Below are 22594 nucleotides of genomic sequence, written 5' to 3' on the forward strand. Positions count from 1 at the left end.
ACATGAAATTATCAGTGACCCACTTGTCACATTACTTGCCATCGGGTGGAAAGAGACTCCCAAATCATTTAACATCTTTGGCCACAAACTGGGGCCAGCTGTAGTAGCAGAAGATCATCTCTATCATTTTGTGTGCAGAAAGCATGGAATATGTAAACTTTGAGAAATTCTCTTCCCTCCCCTCCTCCCTCCCTCCCTTCCTCCCTCCCTCCCTCCCTTCCTCCCTCCCTCCCTTTTTTTTTTTGTTTTAAAGATTTTATTTTTTAAGCAATCTCTATACTCAAAGTGGGGCTCGAACTCACAACTGGAGATCGGGAATCACAGGCTCCACCAACCGAACTAGCCAGGCGCCCCTGGAAGTTCTGTTTCTGATAAACTTTGGTTTAAAAGTTGCTAAGTCATTTTGATTAGTCAGTGGCTGACCTTGAGGCAGATTCTTGGTAAGAGGATAAAAGGGAAAATTAATCTCCACATGTAGAGAGCGATTACGTAAACGCTTTGGGAATACCGTGTTTGTAATGCTTTGGCCGGCATTGTTTGCAAGGTCAGGTGTGGAGGTTACCCATCTTCTGCTTGTCCCACCTCCTCTTTACATTGTAACCCCCCCCCCCCCCCAGCTGGCTCTTCATTATCTCTCTCTTGCTCGCTTTTAAAAACACTAACTGAAGTCCCTGGTTTCTTTAGATTTACTCTGTTTTTACCCGCTGCCCTGTTCTGTCCCAGCAGCCCATCCAGGACATCACATTATATTCAGTCATCACATCTCCTTAGTCTTTTCTTGGCTGTGATGCTTTCTCGGGCTCCCCTGGTTTTTCATGACCTTACAGTGTTTTTAGTAGTGGTCAGGCATTTTGCGGACTGTCCAGCAATTGGCATTTGTCCAGTGTGTTTCTCGTGGTGAGGCTGGGGGAATGTGTTTCTGAGATAACATGTGTTCTCGTCACATCAAGGGGATGTGCTATCCATGTGAGTCCTCACTGTTGATGTTGACCTTGGTCACCTGGCCCAGAGAGTGTTTGTCAGGCTCTTCCCCTAAATTTACTCTTTTCTTTCCCCTTTCCATTCCATCCTCTTTAGAAGAAAGTCACGTAAGGAGTGGGGAGTTACTTTTCACCTTCATAAGGACGGGGCATCTATATAAGTTATTAAGTTATTTGGAATTCCTCTGTACAGGAGATTTGTCTGCTTTCTCCCATTTATATTTTCAATCTTTAAAAAAATTGTTTTTTTAATGTTTATTCATTTTTGAGAGACAGAATGAGACAGAGCGCAAGTGAGGGTGGGGCAAAGAGAGAGGGAGACACGGAATCCGAAGCAGGCTCCAGGCTCTGAGCTGTCAGCACAGAACCCAATGCGGGGCTTGAACTCAAGAACGGTGAGATCATGACCTGAGCTCAAGTCGGATGCTCACCCAACTGATCTACCCAGGGCAACCCCCCCCCCCCGTTTTTTTGTTTTAAAGATTGAGAGTGAGAGCGTGAGCAGGGAAGAGGGGCAGAGGGAGAAGGAGAGATCATTGCCTGAGCTGACATCAAGAGTCAGATGCTCAACCGACTGAACCACCCAGGCTCCCCTATTTTAATCATTTCTATCATTACGGACTCATGGGTTTTTATTTTATACTTTGAGATGTAATCCAGTACTGCTTTACCTGTTGCTCAAATTGTACAAGCTTTGGCCATTGGGAGCTTTTTCAGTTGATCTGTGTGTTCCTTTGACAAGCCCCTGCCAATGTAGCTGTTCCGTTTTGGGGCACGTTCTTACTTCCTGGCACTCCCAAGGTGCCCCAGGTTCTTCTCGTGCATTTCCTGCCAGATCCTAGAATCAGCCAACTCTCCAAGGAACCCTGGTTCCTTTTAGTGGAAAATGGTGTCAGAAACCAAGATCCGAGTACTGGGTATCCCCACTTTTGGTCTTTGCAAGGCATCTGCCCTAGCCCTGGGCTCACCATCTCCAATGACTCACTTTCCTCTTCCTCTTGTCGAACCTTTCAATAAGACTGCGCAGAGTTGGTTTGTGTAGCTTCAGGTTTTAGAAAACTACGTCAATACAAAATCATTATTTCTTGCGTGGGGAGTTAAGCTGCTTTTTTATGTGGTCTGAGCTCCGGTATTGACACTAGATAGAAATCTGGCTAACGGGATTGAATTTAGGTTGATGATATTTTTGGTCTGTAGTTTGTATCTCTTAGTATAGATCCCAAGAATTTTTACAGATTTGTGAATCTTAGGGAGATAGTTAAAAACTCATTAAAATTAAATTTTGAGCATTTGGTTTTATGAAGGCAACATAAATCGATGAAATCAAATGGACTTGGGAACTAGAGATTTGCATTTGTCTTTCCCAGTTTACAGTCTAACCTCGATGACAGAGAATGCCAAGAGTAGTGACAGAGTTAAATGAAGGAGATTAAAGTGTAGGTGGCTGGAATAATATAACATTTACATCTTGAGGATGTAATTTCTTCTATATTTGATCTTTATGGGAAACGCTATACCAGACCCACTTTCTTATTGAGTGTGGGTCTCAAAACACATGGAGGTATATATTATTTTTTTTTTGTTCTTCACATCACGTTAATTATTGGTCTTTTTTTTTTTTTTAAATAGACTCCACACCCAGTGTCGAGCTCAATGGGGACTTGAACTCACAACCCTGAGATCAAGGCCTGAGCTTAAACCAAGAGTCGGATGCTTTACCGACTGAGCCACCCAGGGGCCTGACTGATTTTTCTTTATTAACTAAGACTCAAAACTTAAGAGTTTTGTATAATTCTTGGGGCTCCGGTGGGGAGGGTGCTGAGGATTCGGAGGAGGCACACCTCTCAGGTCTTGACCTTCTCCAATGTCCCACCATTTCAGAGGACAGAGCCGCTGTTTGTGGGAAATAGTGCAAAGTCTGAAGTGCTGTGTGTGTGTGTAAACTGTAGTTGTGCACTGGTTTGGGGGCTGGAGAGATCAGGTGGGCTCAGGCAAGGGCAGTGCCCCTGCGCCTCTGCTCTGGGCATCTCGTCCATCCGCCTCTCTGGTTCTGACCTGGTGGGTCATTTAAGCCCCAGCCTCCAGCTCTGATCCCGACTGAGGCTCATTCCTCGGCCCGTGGGTTCTGTGCGGGACCTCCCCCCGGGCCCCTCAGTGCCAGCCTCCCCACCTGAGGGTGCTGCCCACTTACTGTCTTCCCTTCCCTCGCTCAAGTCCAGATACCTGGCGATGAGGAAGGTTAGCGATCACAAACCGTTCTCCACAGTGGGTCCTGAATGCGTGGCCGGGTAGGTGTCCTGGCCATAGCGGTGGGTCTCCCGTCTGGGTTGTGGGATGAGAAGAGTAGGAAACATCCCTTGAAATTCTCTGACCAGCGGCCACTCCTGCTCGCTGTGCTTTATGCGCTGTGTGTTTGATGATGACGACCTTCTCTCTAAATATCTAACTACCAGTCCTCCCCTGTCCCCGGGGTCGCGTGCAGGTACCGTTTGCTCACCTCTGTGTTTAGGTGGAGAATTTTCTGACACAAAGAGGTCAGAGCAAAGGGACGGTAGGTGTGGAAGGGGTATTCTGCCCTCCCACCCGTTGTCTGCGTGTTGTGTAGCTGGGACAGTAAATGCTCAGTCTTTCCACCAGGGTTCGTTAATAGAAACCAACGTGTTCCGGGGACTGTGGTATGGGTGGGTTTTGTACGCTCTTGCTTGTTACTATCAGCTCAGTGACAAAGCGTGTAGGTTGGTCCGTTATTTCCTAGAGCGGCAGAAAGAAGTAGATAGGACGTTCATCATGTCCCTCCGTGCCTCCGTCCGTTATTCATCGAACACCTACTCCTTACAGCTGGTAAGCAAACCATGCGGGAAAAAGTTTAAACTTCGTAATAATCAATAACGTAAAAATTGGTATATAGTGAGTTACCTTTTTGCCACCTTAGGCATTTGCTAATATTCTTAATATGAAGTCGAGGGACAAGCAGCACCTAAAGAAACTCTGATGCATAGTGGCAGCAGCAGAAATCGGTAGAGCCTTTTGGGAAATCATTACGGGACCTTTGGTCAGATCAGAATTTGGGGACTCCTGCGTTCCTCCTTTAGAGACTTAGAATATTCGTAACTCGCTGGCTGCCGAAAGGAAGTCTGTTCAGTGTAGAAAAATGCAGCTTTTCCTGTGCGTGCTTACTTCAGCCTTGTGTTTGTGAAAAGCCTAATAAGACCCTATGGAAGCCGCGTGTACGTCACAGTGTGTAAAATGCTGCCCGAAGGTTTTCAAGGTTTTCCCAGAGAAAGTGAGTGTCACCGACATAACACAGTCGGGACTCAGGAGGAACAGGCTGGGGGGGAACACTTGGTCATATGGTTGGGGGAACCTAGTGGAAAACCGGCGGTTCAGAAAGAGGACTCTTCAGGTAGAATTAGGGCTGAATGTGGAGACGGCAGGGTTCTGTGAATGTGCGCTGTGGCCGGGACCCTGGGAGCTGCTGCCCTTGCCCTTTGAACAGAGGTAGGTGCAGAGTCTGACGGGACCCACGGGGGAGGAGGGGAGAGCCAGGGAGTCGGGGGAAGCCTGGTGGCCTCCTGGCGGTGCTGCGGGGTCCACGGGAGGGAAAGATGGCCGGTCGGGGGATGAAATTCTGCTGCAAGGCCACGGGCAGTGGGAAAGGACACAGGCGATGGAACGGGCACGAGGCAACGGGGACTGGGACTGGGCCGTCGAACGGAGTGTTTTCTAGCTGCGAGGCACCTGCTTGATGTCATTTAGTAGCTACACGCTATTAACTGATTGTATGCGTCTTCATGAAACTGTTTTGAAATTATTGCAACTTACAGAAAAGTTGCAAAAATAACGCAAAGAGTGTCTGTGTACCCTTTCCCCAGCTTTCCCTGACCACCTTGCATAATTGTAACACTGATCCAAACTGAACAATTACCATTGATCTGACACTACTGACGATTACAGGCTGTACTCCGGTCAGCAGTTTTGGGACTGACTGTGGAGGACGAGACGTGCACGGTTTTCTTCCTCTCCAGCCTCTCGTGTACAGTCAGAATTGCGTTTTCCCATTAACTTCGGCTAGTTCTTTTCTTCCCTCTGTCTTCTGCATGCCGATACTACTCACCGTGATGTAGTTAGGTTCTTTCTTACAGTTGCTCTTCCGTTTGGGGCCTCCCATCATTCCTGGTTGTCTTCCCCGCCTCCATTTTCATACAGTAAAGTTCTCTGGGTTTTAACAAATGAATAGAAGTGTGTGTCCACCCCCAAAATTGTGATGCAGAGTAGTGTCTTCCCTCCCCCCCCCCAAAATTCCTTCCTGCAGCCCCTGGATTGTAGCAGTGGTATCAGGAGAGTGGATCGCAGAGGGACCGGCAGGGATCCGGAGGTACAGAATTTGTCCCAGCGATCCGAGTCCTTGACTAAAAGCAGCATGCCAGGAACCTGAAGAGGTCTCCCCTGGTGCCTGCCATCTCTGAGGCCAATTGCAGGGAGAAAAAGGGACAGAGCAGGAAGGAGGGAAGGGGGAAGGTGAGGAACCACCTCTGTCCTCTGGCAGCGTGGGAGTCAGCAGTGTGGAAGAGAGCATCCTGAAGCTGAGTGAGACGGGGGAGGCGGGGCTCCCTGGGGGATAAGTGCAGGGGTCTGCTCTCTGCCCTGGAGATCGTCTTGGCCGCTGGAGAGGCCTCCGTGGGCCAAGCAAAGGAAACCTTCATGGCTGAGCTTTGAGCGCTTGGATCTAAGGGTGACCTTCCTTAGGGGGGTGACGTGGGACGTCGGCCAAGGATTGCAGGTTGAGCTTTGGGAAGGGCTGAGGTTTGTAGAGGCCCTTTGCTTATGTGGAAGGACGTTCCCCTGGCTGTTCCTGCAGGGCTGGGGAGAGGGGACGGGCCAGGAGGGCAGGGAGGAACCTGCTGGCATAGCCTTGAGGACAGTGCGGATGTGCAGGAAAGCTGCTGTGTTTTATTCTTGTATCTCCCAAGGTTGTGCCCTGATTAAGTGGTGCTGTGTTTATATTTCCAGAAGGGTTTTGAACTTTCACATCAGTTCTATTTCACATCGGGAACATCCAGTATTAAGAAGGAAACACACTTGCTTGGCCAAAGTATCTGCGTATCGAGAATTGATGCAAGGATCATACTGAGATTAATATGAGGATTTAGTGAAACAAGTGAACATCTATTCTGGATAAATAGCAACCATGTCTACTAATTTCTTGTTAATTCATCCAGAATCAACAAAACATACGTTGTGTTCTTTTCGCCCTGTGTGTAAAGTGTCTTTTCATACACCACATGGTACCCTGGTGTAGGCTGTGTAGAAAATGTTCTTCTGCCCTTGGCGGGGGAGTGGTGGGTGCATAACCAGACCCCCAACCAGTGCAGAAAGGTGGGAGGTGGTGATGCCACAGGTCACACTTCCACCCTGTGGCTGCAGAAGAACCTGTAGACCTACCAGGTGCTCTGGCTTATTGTTAAGATTCATCACGGTCTGATGAGTGTGGAGGGAAAAGGTAGAATGAACATTTTCCTTTAGCATCTTGTCACTTGCAGGGAGCCTTCAAATGGCATGTAATTCTTAGATTCTCCGTAGATCCATTTGTTACTGCTTGGTTTTCTTCAGAGCTGTGCACACTCTGGTGTGTACGTGTGTGTATATGTGTGCGTGGGTGTTTTTATTATGATCATTTGTTTTCACGTTCTTCTTTTTTGAGAGAGAGGGGGAGAGCGTGAGCTGGGGAGGGGCAGAGAGAGACGGAGACAGAGGATCTGAAGCGGGCTCTGTGCCGACAGGCTGACAGACTGACAGCGGTGAGCCCGACGTGAGCCCGATGCGGGGCTTGAGCCCAGGAACCTTGAGATCGTGACCCGAGCCGAGATCAGGAGTGGGGCGCTGACCTACCGAGCCCCCCAGGGGCCCCAAGGCAGAGGTTCTTAACAGCTGCTCCAGGGACTGAGCTGATCAGATTTTTTTCCCGTTCTTGGAAACGCCACAAAACAGACATCTGTTCCCAGCTGGTTTAGGCCAAGTGCAGAAGTGCGGGGCCGACCTGTGTAACTGAACCTGCTTGGTATTTGGAATGGAATTGCAGTGAGAAAATATTTTTCTTTTATAAGCAATTCAGATTCAAGTGGGACGGATAGAAGTGGAAGGCAGAAGGTCAGTTGAGGATAAAGGGATGTGATTTCTTTCTTTCTCCCCTTCCCTTTTTCTTCCCCTGTTTTTTTTTTTTTTCCTTCCTTTTGTGGATGGGAGATATAATGGTGGGGAGCCCAGAGAACACTAAAGGTGAGAGAGGTGCTGTTGATAGAGGAAGGACCAAAGGTCTGCAGGCTAGGATAATGGGGAAAATGTGGGCAGCCAGGAGAAAGCAAGTCCCATTTATGTCTTTGAAGACTTGGTAAAAACCAGGAGTGCTAGATTCATTTTCTAGGAGGAGCAAATTGAATGCGAAACACTGCTTAATGTTAATGTGTTGTAAGAATGTTATATCTATGTATATATAATATATATTAACATGTATGTTATATATATTTATGTTCAGTTTGGGGGGGGTAGAGAGAGAGAGAGAGAAAGAGAGAATGAGTGGGAGCGGGGCAGAGAGAGAGGGGGACAGAGGATCCAAAGCAGGCTGTGTGCTATCAGCACGGAACCCGATGTAGACGGGGCTCAAACTCAGGAACCATGAGATCAAGACCTGAGACCCAAGTCTGTCACTCAACCAACTGAGCCCCCCCAGGCACCCAAGAACATTTTGTATTTGAAGGAAAGGTAAGGGGGTTAGAAATATATGTTAGACTCATTACTCTGTTGAATTATTTCTTTTCTTTTTTTTTTTTTAATTTTTTTTTTAACGTTTATTTATTTTTGAGACAGAGAGAGACAGAGCATGAACGGGGGAGGGTCAGAGAGAGAGGGAGACACAGAAACGGAAGCAGGCTCCAGGCTCTGAGCCATCAGCACAGAGCCCGACGCGGGGCTCGAACTCACGGACCTCGAGATCGTGACCTGAGCTGAAGTCGTACGCTCAACCGACTGAGCCACCCAGGCGCCCCTTGAATTATTTCTTTAAAAAGGGCTTCAGTGTCCGCACAGTGCTAGAAAATAGTGACAAATGTGGTCTGCCCAAAAGAATAACAGACGTTGTATTAGTTTAGTTGTTCTATGGAAAGTTTGTATAATACCTACAAGGTGGTCAGTATATACTAGGATTATGATGATTCAGAGTTTACTGGTTTTCATGAAAGAAAAGGTTAGTTTCCGCATGTAAACGGGAAATCCGACGTTTTCACTGCTCAGATTGACTTTGCATATCCGTTTTGGAGGCAGAACCTGGACCGGGTCAGGCCTGGATTTAGGCCGGGTCAGGCTCATGTAGGCACATCCCTGGGGGTTACCTGAAGTTAGTGTTCACTGGGGAGGTGACACTTGGGCCTTGTACGCTGCCATTCTCTAGTTTAAAACTGGGAAACTGCTCCCCGAAGAAGTGTCTTTTATCGGAAAGTGTAAGAAGTATGATGAGGGGGTGAAAGAGGTTTTCTTAAATCTTTCTTTTGACTTGGTAACTTTGGACTTTTGCCAACAAAGACGAACTAGCTTTCTATAATTTTAGGGCTTTGGCAACAAAGGAAATGTTTGGTCTGTGTCATAGGAGAGAATCAAGTGATCATGTGACAGACCCGAGGTCTCTCAATTTCCTTTTTTGTAAACAGGCCTCGCATTCTCCCTGCAGATACTTTCCCTGTCTTTGGGTGAAAGGGCATTCTACATTAAGCGCAAATGCTGTTAGTGAATTATAGGTTATTTATATGGGGTTTAGGTTTAAATTAAAAGACTGTTAGTGCCTTTGAAGGAAGGTATGTTTTATAGAGTACAAATGAAATGAAAGGCATTGTTACAGTAAAGCTAATTCCGTCTGATAATCAAGCTGTGCAGGGAAAGAGAAGCTAAAGTCAGTCCTTTCTCTATTACCTTTCTTTTATAAAAGATCACCTATTTAGAGAGAGAGAGAGAAAGAGCGAGCTGGGGAGGGGCAGAGGGGAGAGAATCCCAAGACCCCGTGCTGCCTGCGCAGAACCCAGCCTGGGGCTCGATCTGACGACTGTGAGATCATAACCTGAGCCCAAATTAAGAGTCGGATGCTAACCCAGTGAGCCACCCAGGTGCCCCTATTACCTTTTAAAAGAGAAGTCTGAAATTTACTTTTGTAACATTTTCAAAACAGTGGTACCTAGGAATTGGGGTGAAAAATGGTGAACACGTTCAAATGTAAACCTCACTCTTTGTCCCTGATGTAACTGGGAAGTGAAGAGGGAGTGAAACATCTTCCTCCCCTCCAAGTGGAAAATTTGCTCTGGCCTTCCTGAATGCGGGAGGGGAACGGCTAAGAGGCCTGCGTGATTGTGGGGACGGAAAACATTTCTGTAAACCATAGAAGAAGTGTGAAGTTACAGAGAGCGGGATTCATTACATGATTCTACAAGCCCGCAGAGGTGAGGCCTTAACACGACTCTACAAGCCCGCAGAGGTGAGGCCACCGCCGGGTGAGCTTAGGTTTCTGGCAGCACGGCTGCTCCTGTGGGGCCCTGCCCTCACGCCGTCCTGCCTGTCCTGGGTCCTCAACCTTCACATCCTTCAGGTGAACTAGGAGGGCCGACTCCTGGTTTTCAGAACCACTGCTAATTCCCTCTTACCTCTTCGAAATGTCCCATTGTTTCACCCTCAAGTTCACCCTCTTCCCGCAAGAGAAAGTGTCAAACTGAAGCGACACAGGTGGACAGGAGAGCAGGGGGTGGGGGCACGTTACCGCAGAGAACGAGTGGCTCCTGTGTCAGGAATGTCTTCTCTCCCACCCCGGGGTTCCTCTCTGGGGTTTTCCTAACCTTAACTCTGCTTTAGTTGGGCGGATAGGAAGAGATACGGGCAGCGTGGTGGGCACCATCCTCCAGCCCGAATGGCAGGTCCCTGTCATGTAAACTGGAGAGGAAGAGGGTGAGATCCGTTCACTAACCTTCCAAGGATTCCTGGGTACCTGCCAGTTACATTGCAGCCCGCGGCTGTCGTTTGTTCAATAAGCTTTGTTTCAGGCAGGACCTTTTATCCTTTCTTGGGATTGCGTGTCCCGGGCCCATCACCCGTGGGCATTTGAATGGCCTCTTGCGTTCTTTTTGTTCCTGAGCCGACTGCCCTCTGGGACGAAAGATGCGGAACTGGATGATGTGTTTTGTTTACCCGAATTACAGGAGGAGGGCACGTGTCATAAAGCCCGCGTCACCGTAAAAAAGGGATGGGGAGACCGAGGCAGAGCCTAGTCACCACCAGGGACGTCTAGAGCCTGGGTCCAAGCTTTGGATAAATGGTGACTTAAAAAAAAAGTTTTCAGGGGTTTCCTGGGTGGCTCAGTCGGTGAAGCGTCCGACTTCGGCTCAGCTCATGATCTCGTGGTCCGTGGGTTCGAGCCCCGCATCGGGCTCTGTGCTGACAGCTCGGAGCCTGGAGCCTGCTTCAGACCCTGTGTCTCCCTCTCTGCTTCTCCCCTGCTTCTGCTCTCCCTCTCTCTCTCAAAAATAAACAAACATTAAAAAAACTAAAAAACAAAACAGTTTTCAGACCGTTTCACCTCCAGTGGGAGTTGAGTGGTAGTTCATGATTCTGTGTCTTGAGTTCTTTAAGAACCTCGATCTATAAACGTTGATCAGCATGGTTGGTAAAGTTCGACCACGGGGACGGATGCTTTGCTAATGGTGATTTGATGGTGAGTTTTCATTTGTGACTGTAGTTTGCTGCTTAAAAATAACAGTAGTGACATTCAGGGATTATTCCTAAGTGGGTGGACTCTTCCGTGGGTATTATGTGGCAGATGGAGTTTGCATTTCCTGTATTTTGCAGTTTAAATGTTCAATTTCATTCTAAAAGGAAGACCGTAATCACAGACGTGCCTCGTCATGGATATTTTCACAACGATATTAGCCTAGAACTGTTGATGTTTTCTTCCCTCCGCACCTTTTATCTGGGCTCTAGTTTGATGCTGGGGATACAGTTTCCTGTCCGGTCCCACAGGCACCTGTCTGAGACAGTGCTGGCCCCGGGGTGTTTCCTCTGGGCTAAGCCGACCATCTAGGGAAAGTGCGGTGACATTCTTAGTTCTGTTCTGAGACATGTGAACGCAAGGTGAGTTGTTCTTTAGCTCATCCCTGTCGAACCTGCGTGTTGATTTCGTCTGTATGATTTTTTTCTTTTTTTTTTTTCAAATTTTTATTTAAATTCTAGTGAGTTAACATACAGTGCAATGTCGGTCTCAGGAGGAGAATTCAGTGATTCATCACTTCCATTCAACATCCAGAGCTCATCACAAGTACCCTCCTTAATACCCATCACCCGATTCATCTTTTTTTTCTTTTTTTAAGTATTTTTATTTTTATTTTTGAGAGAGAGAGAGACTGAGCGTGAGTGGGGGAGGAGCAGAGAGTGAGGGACACACAGAATCCGAAGTAGGCTCCAGGCTGCCGAAGTTGAACGCTTAAACGACTGAGCCACCCAGGTGCCCCGGATTTCATCTTTAATAGTAGTTTTTCCCATCCAGATTATTAGAAGGGTTTGGATGTGTCCCACAGTGAGTGACCAAGCTGAGGGGGATGTCTTAGTACTGCTGATGGATTTGTGGTTTATGTGAATTTTCACGGGGATGCATATTGTCACCTCAGTAGAAATTCTGCCTTGACCCCGGTATAGTTATTTTTGCTAGGAATGCATGATCTTTTACAGATTATACACCCCACCCAAAAAAAGTCATTCAATACTTTAGTAAAATGTGCAAGACAATCTCTCAGTGATTTAAAGCAGATTTTCATGAGGAACAGCCATTAAGTATTGAAAAGGAAAGAGTCTAACTCTGGAAAACAGTATGGAGGTTCCTCACAAAACTAAAAATAGAACTACCCTATGACCCAGCAATCGCACTACTAGGCATTTATCCAAGGGATACAGGTGTGCTGTTTCGAAGGGACACGTGCAGCCCCATGTTTATAGCAGCACTATCGACAACAGCCAAAGTATGGAAAGAGCCCAAATGTCCATTGATGGATAAATGGATAAGGAAGATGTGTGTGTGTATACACACACACACACACACACACACACACACACACACACATATACACACAATGGAGTATTACTCGGCAATGAAAAAGAATGAAATCTTGCCATTTGCAACTGTGTGGATGGAACTGGAGGGTATTATGCTAAGCGAAATTAGAGAAAGACAAATTTCCTATGACTTCATTCATATGAGGACTTTAAGACACAAAACAGATGAACATAAGGGAGGGGAAGCAAAAATAATACAAAAACAGGGAGGGGGACAAAAACATAAGAGACTCTTAAATATGGAGAACAAACAGAGGGTTCCTGGAGGGGTGTGGGAGGTGGGATGGGCTAAATGGGGAAAGGGCACTAAGGAATCTACTCCTGAAATCATTGGTGCACTATATGCTAACTAACTTGGATGTAAATTTTAAAAAGCAAAAAAGAAAGTTAAAAAAAAAAAAAGAAAAGGAAAGAGTCCAGGAATATGTATCTATAAATCAGGCTGATTCTTCCATGGAATGTTGCCTAAAATTAGCTATGGCCCCCTTCCCTTCTACATTGGTGTTTTGGTTTCCTATTTTTCCTCTCTTCCTGGTTGCTTGCCTCCATCCACTGCAGGGAGAGGGAATAGGCCCTTAGAGATTCCCTTCCTTCCTGAGGATCCCAGAGCTAGTGAGTGACGGGGGCTGGGTCTAGGCCCGGCTTCCGGTTAGAAACCCAGTGTGCTCGTGCCTGACTTTGTGGCGTGGTAGTCACGTAGCATTTATGGTGTCCCAGTGAGTGAGACATTGCCATCTTCAGTCAGCTGACAGGCTAGTAGGAACGAAGAGACAAATGTATGCCGTGCTGCATACCAGAAAATACTGGAAACAGGTGGAGTGCTCTGGGGTTCAGGCAGGAGAGAGATCTCTCTCACAGTGGAGTTACATCTGATTACGTGTCCTCTGCAGGTGGGCAAAGGGTGCCCTTTAAAGACCCCAAGCATTTCACGTGTTTGTAATCGATCCTTCATCTGTAGTAATGGCCGTGACTGTCCATTTCCCTAAAACTGTGTCCTCCTACTGCCCAGGGCGTTGCTGACATTCACAGAACGTTCTCCGCCCCCATCTAGCCCCAGTGCAGAGGAGAAGACCTCCCTTCTCCCAGGCTCTGCCACACCCTGGGGTCCATGTTGCTCCACGCTGAGAACAATGTCATGGCAGGGTCATCCTCAGCCGCCACAGCCACGTGGACCACTGTGCTGGATGAGTGGCAATCAGGAAATGGCTGTGTGTTACCTTAACCACCAAAAGCAGTGAACCAGAGAGGGAAAAAGAAGGGACATTATACTCTTCTGCCAGGAGAGTATTTTTTTCCCTAACATAATAGAGGAAAGTAGGATTCAATAAAAACGGATGGAGTAAGCTCCTTAGGATTTTTTTTTTTTTTTTTTTTTTTTTTAAATCTCAGGTGGAACTTTATTAGCAGTAGACATTATGTGATGGGTTGGGATGCTCCTTTGTTCCGTGGGCGGGTCGAGATCTGTAATTGGTTTTTTGGTTTTTTTTTTTTTTTTTGATTGTCATATATTCCTTTTAATGCAAGAGGCCAAACGTGGTGGTGACTGTAATCGTGCTGATTTTGCCAGGAGAATCGAATGGTGTTGAGATCGAAATAGGTCCGGGAATAGCTTTTTGTGAAGACAGTGTGATGAGTCCAGTGATGCATGGCAAGTTTTCTGGGTGTTACGTCGAAACCTACTCTTCGTGCCGTCCCGGTTCCAGTCAGCTTCCTTCTTGTTAGAGAGGTGCCATGCTGGGAATGCTGTGTGGCATTCTGGAGAAATCAGTTTGAAGCTGTAATTACCCAGGCTTTACCCACGTTCTCTGGATGTTTGTTCACTCAGAGTCCCCCCGCTGTAAGAAGGGTAGTTATCAACTTGCTCTCTCCCGGTCATCGTCACTGTGTTTGTGTAAATCCTATAGGGATATTTATCCCATCGTTACCAAGTTTTCCTTGCTGATGGAATTGTTTCTGTTCGCTTAACAGAACATCTGATCAAATTCATGACCATGGGGGATATGAAGACCCCAGACTTTGATGACCTCCTGGCAGCATTTGACATCCCAGACATGGTCGATCCGAAAGCAGCTATCGAGTCTGTACACGAGGACCAGGAAAGCCACATCAAGCAGAACGCCCATGGCGACGAGGACTCCCACACACCGTCGTCTTCCGACGTGGGCGTCAGCGTCATCGTGAAGAACGTTCGGAACATCGATTCCTCCGAGGGCGCCGAGAAGGACGGCCACAATCCCACTGGCAACGGCTTGCACAACGGGTTTCTCACCGCGTCCTCTCTCGACAGTTACGGCAAAGATGGATCGAAGTCCTTGAAAGGAGATGCGCCTGCCTCGGAGGTGACTTTAAAAGACTCCACGTTCAGCCAGTTTAGCCCCATCTCAAGCGCTGAAGAGTTTGACGACGACGAGAAGATCGAAGTGGACGACCCACCGGACAAAGAGGACGTGCGTTCCGGTTTTCGGGCGAACGTGTTGCCGGGGTCGGCCGCCCAGCAGGACTATGACAAGCCAAAGGCGCTCGGAGGGGACGGTTTGAGCAAAACTGGAATCTCTCCTTCAGGCAATGTAGATAAAAACAGAGTCGTTAAGAGAGAGACAGAAACAAATTCCATAAATCTGAGTGTTTACGAACCTTTCAAAGCCAGAAAAGCAGAGGATAAGCTGAAGGAAAACTCTGAAAAGGTGCTTGAAAACCGGGCCCACGACGGGAAGCTGAGCTCGGAGAAGAGTGAACCCAGCCTCGGCAGCATCGCGCTGTCGAGGTCAAAGCCATCGTCCAAGCTGTCCTCGTGTATAGCTGCAATAGCAGCACTTAGTGCTAAAAAGGCTGCTTCCGACTCCTGCAAGGAACCGGTGACCGAATCACAGGGGGCCTCTCCGTTACCTAAAGAAGCAAACGATAGTCCCAGAGCCATGGAGAAGTCTCCTGAATCCCAGAGCCTCATCGACGGGACAAAGAAAGTGTCCCTGAAGCAGCCCGATAGCCCCAGGAGCATCTCCAGTGAGAACAGCAGCAAGGGGTCTCCATCCTCTCCCGCAGGGTCGACACCAGCAATCCCCAAAGTCCGCATAAAAACCATTAAGACGTCTTCTGGGAAATAAAGAGAACAGTGACGAGGGTGTTGCCAGAGGTCGATCTCGACTCTGGAAAAAAGCCTTCCGAGCAGGCGGGGCCCGTGATGGCGTCTGTGACGTCTCTCCTGTCCTCTCCGGCTTCGGCTGCCGTCCTCTCCTCCCCGCCCAGGGCGCCTCTGCAGTCGGCGGTGGTCACCAACGCAGTCGCCCCTGCGGAGCTGACCCCCAAACAGGTCACCATCAAGCCCGTGGCAACCGCCTTCCTCCCAGTGTCCGCCGTGAAGACGGCGGGATCCCAAGTCATTAATTTGAAGCTCGCTAACAACACGACGGTCAAAGCCACGGTCATATCTGCTGCCTCTGTTCAGAGCGCCAGCAGCGCCATCATCAAAGCCGCCAATGCCATCCAGCAGCAAACCGTTGTGGTGCCGGCATCCAGCCTGGCCAACGCCAAACTCGTGCCAAAGACTGTGCACCTCGCCAACCTTAACCTTCTGCCTCAGGGCGCCCAGGCCACCTCCGAGCTCCGCCAAGTGCTAACCAAACCTCAGCAGCAAATAAAGCAGGCAATAATCAATGCAGCAGCCTCGCAACCACCCAAAAAGGTGTCTCGGGTCCAGGTGGTGTCCTCCTTGCAGAGTTCCGTGGTGGAAGCTTTCAACAAGGTGCTGAGCAGCGTCAACCCGGTCCCAGTTTACATCCCCAACCTCAGTCCTCCTGCCAACGCAGGCATCACGTTACCGACCCGCGGGTACAAGTGCTTGGAGTGTGGCGACTCCTTTGCCCTGGAGAAGAGTCTGACCCAGCACTACGACCGACGCAGCGTGCGCATCGAAGTGACGTGTAACCACTGTACAAAGAACCTCGTTTTTTACAACAAGTGCAGTCTCCTTTCCCACGCCCGCGGGCACAAGGAAAAGGGGGTTGTGATGCAGTGCTCCCACTTGATTTTAAAGCCAGTCCCAGCCGATCAGATGATTGTCTCTCCGTCGAGCAATACTTCCGCTTCGTCCTCTGCTCTTCCAGGCTCCGCGGGAGCCGGCACACACACTGTAACGAAGATTCAGGCTGGCATCACCGGGACAGTCATATCCGCTCCCTCCAGCACACCCATCATTCCAGCTATGCCTCTAGACGAAGACCCATCCAAGCTCTGCAGGCATAGTCTGAAATGTTTGGAGTGTAACGAAGTTTTCCAGGACGAGACGTCGCTGGCCACACACTTCCAGCAGGCTGCAGATACGAGTGGACAAGTAGAGTATCCCTTACGTTTTGGTGTTTCGGTGACAGATCTGTAGACATGAGTGCTCTAGACGATGCCCTTGATTTTAGGGGTGGGAACTCAATTATAAATGGGAGCGCACGTGTGTGTGTGTGTGTGTGTGTGTGTGTGTGTGTGTGCGCGTGTGCGTGTGCGTGCGCGAGCGCACGAGGGAAAGGATTGTCTTCGGAGGCTTGAACAACGTTGAAATAACTAGTCTCATTTTACAAACAACGTCTTTGGAAGACGAGGTCTTTTTTGACAGAAACTCTCTGTACTAGTTGAGTTATGGCGCCTTAGATGTGGGATAAACGCGTTCTTAATTGTTGGGTCACCGGTATTTGTGTGGGAGGTCTGAGATGGGGCCAATTGTAGTATCCTGCCATGGTATCAGGTGTTCAAATCAGGTTACATCACCAGCGTTCCTGGTTATTAATGACAGTTTGGGGATTAAAAAAAATTCCTGTTACTTACAATTACTGCCTTTTACAGTTGAACAGACTTATCGGTACCCACTTAACATGGTGTGCCTGCTTACGAGAGACGTTGGTCCAGAAGTACGTTCAGTAATAGTCCCCAGTATGATGAGTTTAACCTGCAAGTGGAAAACCATCTCCGCTTGAACGGAATGCCTTCGCGTTTCCTCATAGCTTTTCATTTTTATTTTTATTTATTTATTATCTTTTTGGGCGCTGAGGTGTAGGTTGATGTTGGTGATATTTGCCGCTGTCTTGTCGCCTGAGGTTGATGCTGTGCTCCAGAGGTCTCTTAGAGCCGCCGCGATCAGTTTCCTCAAGGGCCGCTGCTGAGTTCTTTGTAGGATTTGAGTCTGGGGAACAAAAGATCAAGAATACCTCAATAATTTTTTGTTCTCTGGATTTGCAGTTTAGTGGAGGTGGAAATGGTAGAGAGTTTTGAGAGCATCCTTGCAGCATTGGACGTTACGTGTCCTCGGCCCAGACAGTGGAGCGCTCCACAGAGCGGCCGACTAGTTCGGGCGGGCAGCGGCTGACATAGCTCTTCTACTGTGTCCTTGTGACAGCACCTGGGGTCTTTCTGGGTGCCCTCTGACCTCGTCACTGCTTCATCAGAAGGGTCCTATTTCTTCGCGTCTTGAAAGGATAGAGTTAAAAAAAACAATCAAACCCATTTCTTTCATTCTGTTTGTTCTCTTGCCTTGTTTCTACGTCCGCTGGTACTCTCTGTGGGGCGGCAGGGTGAGTCCTGGCTTCACAGGGTTCTCCTCACGTCTCGCCTCACCCCTGCGTGCTGGTCAGGATCTGGCATTTGGAGCTGCCCTCCCGTAGTCTGTTCTCTTGGGGAACCTTTGTTTTCTCCGAAGGGGAAAGGACGTGGGCTGAGAGAAAGGACTTTCCCTTCTTCCGTGTATTCCCCTAGTTTTTGTTCTCCGTTGACCGTTGAGGCTCACCAGCCAAACTAGCGTCAAACTGGGGTGGAGATTGCCCTCGGAGAAGGAGATTTACATCTTCTGTGTGTGTGTGTGTGTGTGTGTGTGTGTGTGTGGTCGCTTTGCCTCGACTTCTGCGTTTTGCTGGGACAAGTGTATAGAGCAGCTCACGTGTTTCACCTGGAATACTTCGGAATGAGTCATGGCAGAATAGCTAACTCTAGGGCCAAATATGCACTGAGCTGAACGTTCCCCTTATTACGCTCCCCCCCCTACCGCCCCCTGTTGTCTTTTCTTTCCCCACCTCTGCCTGGCTAAGTGTCCACTCAGCTCATATTTATACTCGGAAGCCTTGGCTGCCTGCACATCCAGGCGTGACTGGTTGGCAACATAAACGTGTCCCATGGTCTCCTCCTCCTGTTCCCCATCTCCCCTTCTCTTACTGGAGTCCTTGCCCAGAAGGCCCCCCTTCTTCATCACCGTTCTTCTCCGACTAGGCCAGAGGAGGGTTCTCCCGCAGACCCAGGCGGCCAGCCTGCTCAGCGGCCCAGCCTGCGCGGTGGTCTGTGGGAACGTTGCCGCTTCGTCAGCACTCGGTTTAATTAAGCCCACCCCGAGTCTGTTCCATAGTCCGGGACGTTGGTAAGATCCATATGGCTGTTGCTGTGCTGGCCTCAAATGCAGCGGAAGCCAGGAGGGGTCCTCACCCATTGCTGTCACCCGGTGCGGGATCAGGTGACCCTGGTGGGAGAGCTGGGGGCGGCCGACGGGAAGAACAGGAGAGAGAAGAGGGAAGGTTCTTCGTTGTGTCTTCTCCGCTTTGCCGTTCACGAGACTCTTGGCCAGTTCACAGTTTGTGGACTTCCGTTGGGAAAAACCAGTCTGGCTGTGTGAACCGGCCCCTCCCTGAGAAGGGCACTTAACACTCGTCTTCTAACAAAATGTGGAAGCCGAGCTAATGGCACCTCAAGTACCAGTCTCTCTCCCGAACCCCGTCTTTCCCCTCTTGCCTGCCGCGGCCAGGTATTTAAAACGTGTACTTTCCTCTTCTCTTCTGACCTCCATGTTCTTGGTGATCCACCCGTGAACTGAGAGAGTGGACTGCCTCCCCCAAGTAGGGAACCCCCTGTGGCTCCCACCCCGGCTCTTGCTTCTGGAATGGGAATCCAGCGGAAGGTTAGTCCCGTGCCTGCAAGCTGCCGGCTTTCTCTTCTGGCTTTCCCGAGCCCTTCCCCCGGCAGGGTTCCCCCCCCCCAACCCTGCACAGCAGTCTTAGTTAGGGAACCGTCCACAGCCGACTCCTGCACTGACCCTACTGCCGCCGTTGATTTTGAAGGTTCAAGGGCGCGACTGTGGGCTCTCGCAGGACTCACAGGTCCACGACTCCTCATGCATCGCCTGCCAGCTTTTGACTTGACCGGGCCTAGAGACAGGTGTACTACTTCACGAGCAGTGGGAATGTCCTTCCTGCCCTCCTCCCTGCCTTCCCCCCCCCCCCCCGCCCCACCTCTACTTATAATTACCATAATCATGTCAAAGTTTTACCTGATTACTGCTCCAGTGTTCTGTGCTGACGTTCTGGTCTTCTTTCTCAAATCACTGAATTTTCTTAATTAAACTTTTTTTTTTTTTTTAACTTTTTTTAATGTCAGAGAGAGGGGGAGACACAGAATCTGAAGCAGGCTCCCAGCTCCGGGCTGTCAGCACAGAGCCCAACGCGGGGCCTGAACTCGCAAGCTGTGAGATTTTTGACCTGAGCTGAAGTCGGATGCTTAACTGACTGAGCCACCCGGGCGCCCCAGACTTTTTCTTTTTAAGTTGATTTGTTTATTTTGACAGAGGGAGAGAGGGAAAGGGAGAGGGAGAGGGAGAGAGAGAGAGAATGAACCAGCAGGAGAGGGGTGGAGAGAGGGGGACAGAGGATCCAAAGCAGGCTCTGGGCTGACAGCAGAGAGCCTGATGTGGGGCTCAGATTCATGCTCCGTGAGATCGTGACCTGAGAGGAAGTTGAACGCTTAACCAACTGAGCCACCCAGGCACCATAAAGTTAAACTTTTTATTTTGGGATGATTTTAGATTCATGTAAAACAATACGGAGATCTTGTGTATCCCTTATTTACTCTCCCCCAGTAGTACTCTGCAAAACTGTAGAACAGGATGTAGACATCACTGCAGTGAATCTATAGAATAATTTCCATAACCACTGGGAACTTTCATACTGCCTTTTTTTTTTTATTTTTTTTTTTAACGTTTATTTATTTTTGAGACAGAGACAGAGCATGAACGGGGGAGGGTCAGAGAGAGAGGGAGACACAGAATCGGAAGCAGGCTCCAGGCTCTGAGCCATCAGCCCAGAGCCCGATGCGGGGCTTGAACTCACGGACTGTGAGATCGTGACCTGAGCCGAAGTCAGACGCTCAACCGACTGCGCCACCCAGGCGCCCCCATACTGCCTTTTTAGAGCCACCCCTACCTGCTGCTTAACCCCCAGCAACCACTAATCTCTTCTCCATCTTTACAGGTGGTGTTATTTCAGGAATGCTTTATAAATGAAGCCACACCATATGTAACCTTTGGGGACCGGCTCCTTCCCTGGAGATGCATACAGGTTCTAGTGTGGACCAGTAGTTTGTTCTTTCAAACCACCGAGTAGTAGTCCATCCAGGGTTGGACCGCAGGGTGTACACCTTTCAGTCTTCTCAGGATGTCTGCATTGTTTCCAGCGTGGGGTGAATTTTGAATACAGCTGCTATAAACACTTGTGCACAGGCTTTTGTGTGGACCTAAGTTTGAGTTTGCTGGGATAAAAGCCCGGGTGGACAATTGGTGGATCGTATGCTGGTTGCACACGTATGTTTTTAAGAAACTCTTCCAGAATGGCTGAACCGTTTCTTATTCCTCGGACAGTGCATGAGTGGTCCAGTTTCTCTGCATCCTCACCAGCTTTAAAAAAATTTTTTTTTAATGTTTATTTATTTATTTATTTATTTACGAATGAGAGAGAGACAGAGCACGAGCCAGGGAGGGGCAGAGAGAGAGGGAGACACAGAACCCGAAGCAGGCTCCAGGCTCTGAGCCATCAGCACAGAGCCTGATGCGGGGCTCAAACTCACGGACCGTGAGATCATGACCTGAGCCAAAGTCGGACGCTTAACCGACTGAGCCACCCAGGCGCTCCTAGAACATAGTTTTCATGTGTTTATGTGCCCTCTGTATATCCTTTTTGGTGAAATGTCACTTTTGCCTGTTTTCTAATTAGGTTGAGTGCATGTGTTTTAACTGTTGCGTTTTAAGACTTCTTGTTGTATTTTAGACACTAGTCCTTTGTCGGGTATGTGGTTGCAAGTCTTTCCTCCCAGTTGTGGCTTGTCTGTCCATCTTTTAAGAAGGTTTTACAGAAGTACTGTTGAGCCTTTGCATCTTTAAGCAGATCTTCGGCAGAGCAGAAGGTTTCAGCTTTGAGGGCGTCCAGCGCAGTTTTCCCTCTTAGAGCTTGTGCTTTTGGCGTTGAGTCTGTTGTTTGCTCTAGATTCTGAAAAATTTTTTCCTGTGTTTTTTTCCCTAAGTGTTGTATGGTTTTAGGTTTCACGTGTAAGACCACGATCCACTTGGGTTAGTTTTTGTATAAGGTATGAGACTTACACTGAGTTTTCTGCTGCCGTCTGTTTTCCCCATGCACGTCTTCTTTCCCTAATACTATTTGTCCAGAAGGCTGTCTTTCCTCTGTTCAGTTGCCTTGGCACCTTCGTCAGATATCAGTTGGGCATTTTTTTTTTTTAAAGTAAGCTCTATACTTACAGCGTGGGGCTCGAACTCCCACCCCCAAGATCAAGAGTTGTACACTCTACCGACTGAGCCAGCCAGGCGTGCCTCAGTTGGGCATATTTGTGTGTGGTTATTTCTGGGTTCTGTGTTCTGTTCCGTTGATTAACATGTCTGTCCCTCCACCAACACCGCAGTCTTGATTGTAGTGACTGTAAAGTGTCTTGAAATCCAGTCTTGGTCTTGAAACACAGATACCTCCAGTTTTTATTCTTTTTTTTTTCCTCAAAATAGTTTTTTTTTTTTTAAATAAAAGGATAGTTGACACTCACACTTTTTTAGCTATTCTAGTTCTGTCTTGCCATATAAATTTTAGAATAGCCGTGTCCATATCCATAAAGAATCTTGTTGGGATTTTGATAGGAATTACATTAAACCTGTATATCAGTTTGGGGAGAATTGATATGTTTATTGTGGTTGAGTCTTATAGTTCATGAATACAGAATGTCTCTCCATTTATTTTTAGATCTTTGATTTCTGTTATCATTTTGTGGTTTTCGTCATACATGTCCTCTGAGTGTCGTTTTGCTCTCTCTTTTCCTTCCTAACAATTGTAAATGGTATTGTACCTTTCAGCATTCGCATGTTCATTGCCGATATATTGAAATGCAGTTAAGTTTTCTGTATTTGTCATGTACCTCATGACTTCGTTGAACTGATTTATTGGAGTCCATGTTTTGGGTGACTTTTCAGGTATTGAACCAGCCTTGCATCCCTGGAATGAATTCCCCTTGGTCAGGCTATGTAATTCTTTTTATATATTGTGAATTTTATCAGCTGATATTTCGTGTTAGAGTTTTACGGGTGAATTCATGTAGTTTTTTTTTTTTTTTTAACTTTCTTTGGTTGGTTTTGGACAGGTTAATGTTAGCTTTCAATAATGCACTGACAGGAATTCCTTTCTATTTCCTAG

At 48.1% G+C, this 22594-nt stretch overlaps 1 protein-coding gene across 1 annotated transcript in view; it reads left to right on the forward strand.

Annotated features, from left to right (window-relative positions):
• The window catches only part of ZNF532 (zinc finger protein 532), a 108914-nt gene that overhangs the window by 33612 nt on the left and 52708 nt on the right, over positions 1-22594 (forward strand). Inside the window, 2 exon segments of the mRNA XM_011288142.4 lie at positions 14082-15209; positions 15212-16443. Of these exon segments, the coding sequence (XP_011286444.3) occupies positions 14099-15209; positions 15212-16443 (2343 nt within the window). The 5' untranslated portion in view covers positions 14082-14098.

Source organism: Felis catus, chromosome D3 (assembly GCF_018350175.1).
Source record: "Felis catus isolate Fca126 chromosome D3, F.catus_Fca126_mat1.0, whole genome shotgun sequence".
NCBI classification, from domain to species: Eukaryota; Metazoa; Chordata; class Mammalia; order Carnivora; family Felidae; genus Felis; species Felis catus.